The following is an 11,532-nucleotide window of genomic DNA, read 5'->3' as shown; positions in this document are numbered from 1 at the left end:
GGAGGCCAGTGGAAGGGCAACACTAAGGTGGTCGGCGCTAGCTCCATGGAATGGCGATCTTCTATTACCCAAGGGGTTAAACCAGAGGCCCTTGATTTCACGGTTGAGAACCGTCTGGTGGCTGCAGTCACATCTGCTGATAAAGGAAAAGCTGTCATTGTGGGGCACGAGGCTGATAGACAGGGCACGATTTCTGCAGGAAAAGAGAAGCTTCTATCTGACATCAAGTTAACTCCCATCCTGTCTGGGGATACGGGGGCTATAGCAAAAGGAGTGGAGATACGTCCAGCTAGGTCAGTCTTTACCATGGGAGGGCCCAAAAAGCAATTTCACCCAGATTTCATCAAGGCTTGTAAAGCTGAGGAGGAAATGAGACAGGGGGAGCCCAAAATACAAAGCCCAGCAAACTATAAGAAGATTCATTTAGACCCCTACCGCTTTGCGTCCAACCCACCAGAGCTTAGGGCTGGGCCATCTTCGAAGGGCATCCTGTGTAGTACTAAAGTGCTGGAAGAACTGGGCATGTTACACCTGTTCATCACTCCTATTCCTAATACTCTGATTGGGCCTGAAGTGGGTGGGCCATTCGTGGGGGAGCCTAAAGAAAATTCTGGCGCTAATAACACAACCCCTTTTCCATTCCATGCAAGTCCGACCGTGGAAGCAGTCTTCTCCCAACCTAAGGCCGATGTCCCAAACACTTTGGGGGGTAATCTGAGGGGTGTGGGGGGAGCAGGGAGGATTCGTCTGAAGGCAAGGGCAAGACAGGGCTCTTCTGTTGTCCTAACCGAAGTTGTGGAAGGAAATCTACCCCTGCCGACGTGTACTGAGACCGGGGAACTGAGGGGTAATTCGTCAAAAGAGAAGGTTTGCAAAAGGGAAGGGTCAGGGGAAGGAAGCAGCGAGGCTAAGAGAATTTGTCTAAATGAGAGGAAGGGGGAGGTGGAGGGCGCCAGCCTTATTGGGCCCCAATCCCAGATATGAGAACTATCCTGTGGAACTGTCAGGGTGTGGGGAACCCCCTGACACTTCACAATTTGAAAGGGATTATCAAATCCCATTCCCCGGACCTGCTTTTTCTTACGGAGACAAAGAACAAAGCTCCTAAGGTCCAAGGTTTTTTGCGCAAGTGTGGTTTCCGTTTGTTTGATTTTGTTGAACCTCTTGGTAGTTCCGGGGGTCTTGCCATTGCCTGGAAAGACAATATCAGTGTTTCTGTGATTCAAAAAGATGTCTTCTACTTTCATTGTAATATCATCAATTGTGATGACAATATGGCTTGGCAATTTATTGGAATATATTTAAATGTTGCTTATCCCCTGCGTGTACAGCAATTTTATTTTCTTGTTAATTATGTTAATACTCTTACAGGGTGTGTGGTTATGGGTGGGGATTTTAATTGTATCCGAGATAGTTCTGAAAAATTGGGTGGCAGTGTCGTCTCTAGCGCACGGCTGGATGAATTTGACAGATTTATATCAGATACAGGTTTGGGTGATGTGGGATTCTTGGGACACCCCTTTTCCTGGAATAACCGCCGTGCAGGGAATCAAAACATCCAGATGAGACTCGATAGAGTCCTAGCCTCAGGTGATTGGCTGAGCCACTATAACACGGGGTCTGTTTCTCATCTGGAGGAACTAGGGTCTGACCATAGACCCCTTCTTCTGGATTCCAATCCCAATGCACCGAAGGGTAAAGGGCGATTCTATTATGATCAGAGGTGGAAGGAGAATGATGAAGTGAAGGGTATTGTAGAAGGGGTTTGGCATAGTACTGAGCAAGGGGGAGATGCTCATGCGTCTACTTCTGGAGTGGCCACCAGTCTAGGGAGAGTAAACCAACGCCTGAAAGCCAGCAGGTTAGAGCTGTATGATTGGGCAAAGGGGAAGAAACACAATTCCCGTCGAAATATCAAGGATTTAAATGTGGAAATTGCTGCTCTACATAGACGGGGTTTCCCAGAAAATGCTGATAACATTAGAAACCTGGAATCCAGTCTTGCTAATGAAGTACGGAGGGAGGAACAATTTTGGCAACAGAAATCTAGGGTGAATTGGCTCAAATGGGGGGATAGAAATACAGCGTTTTTCCACGCAAATGTGGTACAGCGACGGCGGAGGAACAACATTCTCCAACTTCGGAATACAAATGGGATTCTTTGCAGTGAACAAAACCAGTTGATTGAGATTGCTTTGGCCCACTTTCGGGACATTTACTCTTCCTCAAGACCTTCGAGAATAAGAGAAGCCACTGCAAGCATCCAGAGAATTGTAACGCCGCAGATGAACCAGAGTCTTACTAGGCCTTTCACCAACGAAGAAATTCGTAAGGCGGTGTTTGCCATTAGTCCGAACAAAGCCCCGGGTCAAGATGGCTTAACCGGACTATTCTATCAAACACACTGGGACTCTATCAAGGTTGATATTTGTGCGGCAGTGAGGGAATTTTTTAACGGGAACCGTCTGCCTACTAGCTTGAACCATACGACAATCACCTTAATTCCTAAGGTTAAAACTCCTACTACTATGTCTGACCTGAGACCGATCAGCCTATGCCCGGTCTTCTACAAGATTATTTCACGGATTCTCACTTCAAGACTCCAAGCTTTTATTCCATCCATCATTAGTGAGCAACAGAGTGCTTTTACTAAGGGGAGAAATATTTCGGATAACATTCTTCTTGCGCACGAGTTAACACATCACCTGAAAACTTCCAAGAGTCGATCCAACTTTGAAGTAGCCCTTAAATTAGATATGAGCAAAGCTTACGAGCGCATCGAATGGGTCTTTTTGAAGAGAGTCATGAGGAAAATGGGCTTCCACCACTCTTGGATTAGGTGGATTATGGGGTGTATCTCAACGGTTACGTATTCGCTAAATTTCAATGGAAATTCCCATGGGTTCATCACTCCCACTAGAGGGCTCCGGCAAGGAGACCCTCTATCTCCCTATCTATTCTTATTGTGCGCTGAATGTTTCTCAAAATTGCTGGTTCAAGCCGAAGTAGACAATGCAATCACCGGTGTTCAAATTTCGCGCCGAAGTCCGAGAATCTCTCACTTGCTTTTTGCCGATGATTCTCTGCTTTTCTTTAAAGCAACGGTGGAGCAGGCTGATTCAGTTCTTGGTATCATAAACCTCTATTGTGACGCATCCGGGCAGCTTGTTAATACAAGCAAGTCATCGCTGTTTTTTAGCAGAAACTCCCCATCAGAGGTGCGTGAGTCCCTGACATTTAGGCTGAATGTTAATAATGTGGGAGGTCAGGATGTTTATCTTGGGTTACCAGCGGTGGTGAACAAATCCAAGAATGCAACCTTCCGAGAGATATGCTCCAAGGTTAGGCTAAAAGTGGCGGGGTGGAAAGAGAGCCTCCTCTCATATGGGGGAAGGGAAGTTTTGATTAAAAGTGTGGCAACTGCGGTTCCAGTTTTTTCTATGGCATGCTTTCTTCTCCCTAAGAGTTTGTGTAAGGAGATTAATAAGATTATTTCGAATTTTTGGTGGGGCCAAAAGAATGGGGAAAAACGGATGCATTGGGTTTCTTGGACCAAGCTATGTCAGCGCAAGGAGACGGGAGGGATGGGCTTCAGAGACTTGGTAAATTTCAACCTGGCTCTTCTTGCAAAACAGGGTTGGCGACTCCTTTCCAAGCCTGACTCCCTTATTGCACGAGTCTTTCAAGGTAAATACTATCCTAATAGCTCATTTCTTGAGGCTAAACCCCACTATAATGGCTCATGGGCCTGGAAGAGTCTTCTTAAGGGGAAGGAAGTGTTGGGAAAGGGCATCAGATGGCAGGTTTGTTCGGGTAGGAATATTGAAGTCAGAAAAGATCCTTGGATTCCAACTTCGCACCCCTTTCTTATTAATAGTTCAACCGTGGTGCCGAATGACGTTCACTGGGTCTCGGATTTAATTGATATTCGGTATGGGTCTTGGAAAAGAGAGCTGGTTTTAAGTATTTTCCCAGAAGAGGAGGCGCTTGCCATCCTCAGTCTGCCCATCAGCCGGTCGGGAGCTGCTGACAAATTAGTTTGGCATTTTAATACGTCGGGGTCCTTTACTGTTAAATCTGCCTATCATATAGCAACTGCAATGGTTGATCAACACCCGGATCAGAATCCTTCTCAGCACCATCCCAGTTTGGACGCCATTAATTGGAAGCTTTTCTGGAAGCTTAAGCTCCCTCCTAACATCAGGTGTTTCCTTTGGAAGACTTTCAACAATGGACTCGCCACGAATGGTAACTTGCACTACCGCATCCCGGCCCGTTCGGGTCTCTGCCCCCGGTGTAACGATACTGAATCCATGGCCCACCTCTTCCTATCTTGCCCCTTCGCTGAAGCTACCTGGTTAGGCTCCTCTATTACTCTTACCAAAGATACTACAGCTTTCTCTTCTGTCAAGGAATTTTGGAATTCCTTCGTGGGTGGTGAGTTGATTGGGAGCAGAGAAGACTTGCTTTGTAAAGTTGCTTCAATTTTGTGGGCTCTCTGGGTTGGGAGAAATGGCCTTATTTTCAAGGAGGAGCACTCGGACCCGAGCTCAATTCTTCAGTCAGCAGCCATACTTCATCAGGAATGGACCAACCCCAATATCCTCACATTTGGTGCTAGTCCAGCGGTGGGGAGGCAGGAAGAACAACATGCTTGGCAGCCTCCGAATGTGAATGTGTTTAAAGTAAATTTTGATGGTGCTTTTGTTAAGGAATCCGGGAAAGGTGCCGGTGCTTGCGTGGTGAGGGATTGGAGGGGCAGAGTTATTGCATCTGCTGCGAGACAATTTCATCATGTGTCTTCGGCAGCCATGGTAGAAGCTCTAGCATTAAGAGAAGGTATTGGACTGGCTGAGAGATTGAAGCTGGGGGTAACCATTTTTGAAGGCGATGCGAAAACCATTATTGATGCCATGAAAACAGGGTCCTCTGTTGATATGCACAGTGAGGTTGTACTAAATGATTGCAGGTTCTTTTGTAGGAATCTTAGAACGGTATCGTTCAATTTTGTTAGACGGAATTGTAACTGGGTGGCACATGAAGTGGCCAAAAAAGCCCTAAGAGATCTCTCTTTTTGTTGTAATTCTCTAGCCCAGCTTGTGTGGCTAGAAACGAGACTCTAGTAGTCGATTATTTCATTAATGAAGTGAAATTTCTCTGGTAAAAAAAAAATATAAATATTTGGGGTTTCTCAACAAACATTTTAATATTTAAACATTAATTTTCCTTTCGAAGATAGAGACTTCAAAAAGTCACTTTTGTTGCTCTTATGTAGGGATGCGATCCCGACTACTCTGTCTCTGTTCTAGTAATTGTTACTTTAAATAAATATATTTGTTCTCTAAATCGGTTTCAATAAAATTGTTAGCTCTTTTATTTTATTTTTTTCAAAACTCTTACTCCCCCTATCCCAATAGAGTTGTCCATTTTGAGAAATTTTTTTATCCCAAAACTCTTGTCCACTTTCAAAAATAACTAAATTTTACACTTAATTTTTCTATATTACCCCTATTTAAAATTCACTAATAAAAGTAAATTGCAAGTGGACGTTATATTAAATAGGGGTATGACAAAAAAAGTAAGGAAAATTTTATAAAATCCATAAACAATAATTGCTTTTCTTAAATTATGTGATAAAGGTAAAATGGACAACTCTATTGGGACGAAGGGAGTATTTAATTTTTTTTTTTTGATTATTTCTATTTAACTCCACTAATAAGTTATTCTTTCCGGTATATTATATTTGTCGCATTTAATTTTAACACAAATTAAAAAACAGTTACTATGTTTTAATTTGTAGACAATTTTACTAAGTTAATCCTACACTGGAACTTTTTTTATATTTAAGACTATTATTTTTATTTATTTATTTATTTCAATAAATTAGTTAAGGGCAAACATGAAAAAATAGCAATTAATGCTCTTTTAATATTTTAAATTGACAAATATTATGGACCAAAAAAAAAATTCTTAAATGCGACAAATATTGTATCAAAAGGAGTAATATTTATTGTTATTCATAAATAAATGAGGAATTTTCTTAATTATCAAAAAAAGGTAGATTATTTTATAGAAATTTATAATATTAATTGTGTTTTTTAAACTGTGCGATACTGTAAAAGTGAACAATTTTATTGGGATGAATGAGTATTATTTTAGGATTCTTATATACTAACATTTATAATTATATTTTAAATTTAACCTTCTTTTAAATCACTTCATTAAATAGTAATCCAATTTTTCAAACTAAATTTTCTAATAATGGAGAGATTAAATTCTTCAATAATAAAATTAATAAATAAGGTTATACTAATTTTTATGTTTGTAGTTTAAGATAAAAATATACTTTTTAATACAGTCGACCCTCTAATAATTACTCCCTCCGTCCCATAAAGATAGGCCATTTGGACAAACACGAGAATTAAGAAAAAAATAATTAAATTAGTTAAAATTAGTTTATTTATGTACTTTTAGCCTATAATAATTTTTTCAAATAAATAAATAATGTATTGATGACTAATTTTTGTATTGGTGTATTTTGCATTGTTATTAAAAAATGACATTTATTCCATATTGGAACATGGAGCAATTAATTAAGTTGAAAATAACAATGTACATTTATTAGGGGTAAGTAAAACTTTTAGATTTAAAATTACTAACCAAAAATAGAATGTGGCCAATAATTTTGTACGTCCAAAATAGAAAGGTGGCCTATCTTTGTGTGACGGAGGGAGTAATACACATGGTGGATTAAAAATTTACTAATTATTAGAATTATTAATTTATTGAATATTATATATGACATAATATTGAAGATGGTTCCCTAAATTTTTATTAATTATTAGAATTATTAAATTATTGAATATTAATTATTAGAGGGTTCACTGTACTAGCAATTTACCCAAAAACAACAACTTAACAAGAATAAAGGGAGTAAAATATAAATTGTATGATATTATATAATCAAATCGAAATCGAGTTATATAAAAACCAAGTCATAACCGAATTAAAATATTATTTTTGTTAATCGAATAATCAAATTATATTAAAATGAATTATAAAAAACTAAACATAAAATAAATATTAATAATAATATTAATTTGTTATTATTATATAAATTTAGGGGAAATAAATATCTTTATCCTAAAAAAATTACTCCCTCCGTTCCAAATTGATAGGCACTATTTTGAATTTCTTTGTCCCAAATTATAGGCGGTAATTTATTGTTTAAATGTTTAAATTACATATATATCCTCATTAATTGCAACATATTACATTAAAAAAAGAGTAAAATACACTAAAAAAAATAAAGTCAACACTGTATTAAATAAGGGCAAGTGTGGTATGTTTTTATATAATAACTCATTTTGCATAAATTTACTAAATTTCTTAATACTTGTGTTTGTCTTAAACTGGCTACCAATTTGGGACGAAGGGAGTATAAAAATACTTTACTTTTTCAAATAAATATAAAAATAACATTATATATAAATTTAATTCGGTTAATTCGGTCGGTTAATTTGAAAACCATACCAAAACCCATTCAAAAATTAATAACCGTAGCCGAACCAAAACCAAATCAAATTAAAATTTTAATATAGTTAGGTCGGTTAACTAAATTATAGCCGAATAGTGCACACACACCCTTATATGATTCATTTTTTGAGTTTAATCTTAAATTAGTATTAGTATTTACAGATACTAGTATATTAAGTTTGAATAAAATAACTTTGTTTATTGAAATTAATTTTATTACATTTAATGATAAATTTTTTTATTAAAATTAATGATAAAATTTAAAATATGCTGTATCTGAAATTGTGGAAACATATGCTAAATTTTTACTAATTTTATTAGATATTCAAAATACGTATAATAGATTATGTATAATTTTTTTAATTAATATAGTAGAATAAGAAGAAAGATGAAAGAAATTGGAGGAAAAAACAAAAGAAAAGCATGAAAAAGGAAATAGGTGGAAAAAGCAGGCGATTGCAGAAGATCCCAGTGAGTACATGAGTGGCTTTGTCTCACTCTCTCTCTCTTAAAATGTATCAGACGCCGCCACAGCAAAAATAAAGTGGGTTATAGTTTGTGTCGTAACGGAGGCAAGCATTAAATGAGAGACTATAATGAGTATTTCCCAATTCCAATTTCCATCATTACACAGATTTGTGTATCTTTTTAAGTGAAACTAACTCTCTCTCCCCTCATCATCCTCTACCCCTTTCACTTACCCTCCCTCTTCCACAACCCTAAACTTACAAAACTTTTCATTTCTTGGTTCATTTGACCTTGCTTTCTTTATTATTTCTATCGTTTTCTACTTTCTTCGACTTGTGGCTTCATTCTTGTTCCCATTTTCTTTATCATTCTGGTCTAAATGTGCAACTATCCCTCATCTCCTTCTATGGCTTCCTCTAGTCGAACTTCTAAACCTAAACCTCTGGACCCAAATGCTCAACCCTTTCTAAGACAACATAAAACTTTTCCACCAAAATCTGTATTTTTGCCTCCGGTGCCCTTTTTCCCGCATCAGCACCACCAGCTTCGGCTTCCCCAGGTGGTTCAGCCGGTGATGGCACCTGGCTCTCACGGTGTTGTTTGTTATCCACCTCCACCACCACCGCCCCAATGGTATCGCCAGTCTCCATCGTGGGTATACCCACCACCACCACCACCACCACCACCAACTGTTTTCTACAATAGGCAGCCTCTGCCTATTGCTAATCCGGTGCCATGTTACGTTCCGGCTGTAACTGAGCGTAACAGTAATACGACGCCGCAAGCTGTTGGTGGTGCAAGGAAAATGGCTGATGGGGTTAAACATGTCAATGATTTTAGGGTTAGGGGTGGTTATGAAAACAACTGGGCACTCAAAAATAAAAGCAAAGGGCCAAGAATGATGGTAAAAAAAACACAAACTTCCTGGGTAAGAAAGGATTCTGCGGCTTGTAATAGCAAATCAATTAAGAGAAGAGGCTATCATCCTGAAATTAAAGAAAAAACAAGCATCATGATTAGGAATATTCCTAATCAATTTCAGTAAGTTTTCATAGTTCATTCATTTCCTATCCATTTTTGTTTATTTTCTTACTTCGTCCGTTAATCAAATGTGGTATGAATGTGCTCTTTTTTGACCTAATCTCTTGCTATGACTGTTTGTTTGAATAGAGAGATGAATATATTTAATGGGTATTTCCTATCCATTTTTGTTTATTTTCTTACTTCGTCCGTTAATCAAATGTGGTATGAATGTGCTCTTTTTTGACCTAATCTCTTGCTATGACTGTTTGTTTGAATAGAGAGATGAATATATTTAATGGGTATCCTTTCATTATCCTTTTCATTCAGTCATTAATGCTTTAATCATAATAAATATTACTGTGTGATTGCTATTTATGTGCATGCATGAAGTGAAAATATGAATCTTGATAATATTCTTTCATTTTTAGGCAATAATTTGTTTTATGTGGTTTTTGGTTTTATTTTTGGCGTGGATCGAGCAGAAGGCGCCACCTGATACGGATTCTTGACGAACACTGCGTCAAAGAGAACAAGAAAGCCAAGCTTATGTCTGATCCTGAACAGTCAATGTTCGACTTTGTGTATCTGCCCATGGACTTTGGGTAATGCAAGATTAACCTTTGTCTTTGTTTGTTTATGGTGCCTGTTCTATTATTTTGTACTATACTTTTGTTTTCTCTTGATGAATATATATCTCATCGGAATTTTGTGTTTCTTTTGGTTTTGTTTAGGAGCGGAGCTAACCTGGGATACGCATTTGTCAACTTCACCAACTCGGCTGGAGCCACAAGATTCTTCAAGAGCTTTCAAAATTTCAAGTGGGAAGTTTCGGTGAACAAAAAGATCTGTGAAATTTGTTATGCTGCACTGCAGGTTAGTTCATTTGTGTACTGTTGAATTGAGTAATGTTCAAATCTAAGTAAAATAAATTTAAACAATCCATAGACTCTTTGTAATTTTTGATCTTATTGAATGATTGATTTTATCTAAATCTGTTGATTTTGTTCTATTAATGTGAATGAAACTTTAACTGGGAATTTTTTTACTTTGTCCAGGGGAAGTGTACCCTTATTAAGCATTTTAGGAACTCTGTGTTCCCGTGTATGTCCTATGAGTTTCTCCCTGTCTATTTCTCGTCGCCCCGAGATGGTTTCGCGAAGCCTAGCCCTGTTATTATTGGCCGACGCATAAATCCTGGGAGGTAGGTCTTTGGAGAATCATATCCCTCGCTCTTCTTATAGATCAGTTAAGTTTTAGAAGAGGGCTAGGCTAACCTTGTTCATCTTGTCGATAAAGCCTGTGTTTTCATTCTCCCCCCTATTTGAGATTAGTGCAATTGCAGTATCAATCTCTGGGGTGAATTGGAAACACGGGATTGAGGTTCAGCATATACTTCTTATGAACAAGTGTTGTGTGTTGGTGATCTGGGTATGTTTAGGTTGTTTACGGGTTTGTTCAGTATGTTCTGTAATAATCTTACTTGAATATTGTTGTTTGTAACCTGTGTACATTTGATGTTGGAAATGGTTTGTTTCCTACTTCTATGAATGTAGTTGTGTTTGCATTTTAAACTCGTTGATGGCTTTGTGCTATTTGTTATTGATTATATAACTACTTCATCATTTTAAACTGTTTACCGAGGGTCTTAATATATCATACTACTCCAATTCTCAAATTGGAGTGTAAACCAATTCTCAAAGGGGCAGAATTCGGCTTACCTGCATGCTTTGAAAAAAAAAATCAAATATTGAATTTTAATAAATTAATATAGATCATAATTTCAAATAGTAAACATAATAATGTAGTTATATAACAAAAATTATTTACTTTTAAATCAATTGAATTTTTAATTTGTGAATTATAGCAAATAAAATATATTGTTGAAACTTTAATAAATTATTGTAAAATAAGAATTGTTGATGGATGTTAAATCAAATGAAAATAATTATTGTTTACAAAAAATAATTTGTAAATAGTTAAGAGTAGGATTCAGTCCACGTATGTTGATAAAATTTATTCATATAACTTTAAAAATTAGAGTTTAAAATATCAAAATTAAAATAAAATATGAAAATAAATAAATTAAGTAAGAATTCATTAAAAGAAAATGAAACCCAAAATAAAATTTTAATTTGATTTATTGAGTTGCTTATTGATATAAATATTTTTATTTTATTTTTTAATAAATTTATTATAGTTATTGAAAAACTCCAACAATGTATATATACTTATTTTTCGACAATCAAAAGTTCATTGAATTTTTTTTCTCTTATCAATAAATAGCCCTAACAAGAAACTCTTACAATTTAATCTACAAACATTAATATAAATTAGAAAAATCCAATTATAACCAACAAATTTAAGAAGATTGAATTATAGACTAGATTATATTCTCACATATCGTAAATATATTGTACCGCTAGTTATTAAAACAGTTAAACAATTACCTATTTAATATTTAATTGGCACATGTTATCCTACTAATGGAATAGTATTTATATTTAA

The 11,532-nt window shown here is 36.6% G+C and overlaps 1 protein-coding gene across 1 annotated transcript; it reads left to right on the top strand.

Annotated features, from left to right (window-relative positions):
- Positions 1 to 8,084: 8,084 nt before the first annotated feature.
- On the top strand, positions 8,085 to 10,655 carry LOC126673222 (protein MEI2-like 6). Its single transcript, XM_050367290.2, has 6 exons — positions 8,085 to 9,045; positions 9,510 to 9,629; positions 9,759 to 9,900; positions 10,083 to 10,228; positions 10,359 to 10,455; positions 10,581 to 10,655. Exons 1-6 carry the CDS (start codon positions 8,384 to 8,386, stop codon positions 10,653 to 10,655), a joined length of 1,242 nt encoding a protein of 413 aa, XP_050223247.1. The 5' UTR covers positions 8,085 to 8,383.
- Positions 10,656 to 11,532: the final 877 nt, after the last annotated feature.

Source organism: Mercurialis annua, linkage group LG1-X (genome assembly GCF_937616625.2).
Source record: "Mercurialis annua linkage group LG1-X, ddMerAnnu1.2, whole genome shotgun sequence".
Lineage (NCBI taxonomy): Eukaryota > Viridiplantae > Streptophyta > Magnoliopsida > Malpighiales > Euphorbiaceae > Mercurialis > Mercurialis annua.
This window is presented reverse-complemented; position numbering and strand designations above follow the sequence as displayed.

What these genes read in the sequence shown, in the direction of transcription:
- LOC126673222 (XM_050367290.2), top strand. Translation starts at nt 8,384, where the DNA reads ATGTGCAACTATCCCTCATCTCCTTCTATGGCTTCCTCTAGTCGAACT. An exon ending in TATCTGCCCATGGACTTTGG is followed by an intron (nt 9,630 to 9,758) that starts GTAATGCAAGAT and finishes GGTTTTGTTTAG; the next exon opens with GAGCGGAGCTAACCTGGGAT. An exon ending in TTTGTTATGCTGCACTGCAG is followed by an intron (nt 9,901 to 10,082) that starts GTTAGTTCATTT and finishes TACTTTGTCCAG; the next exon opens with GGGAAGTGTACCCTTATTAA.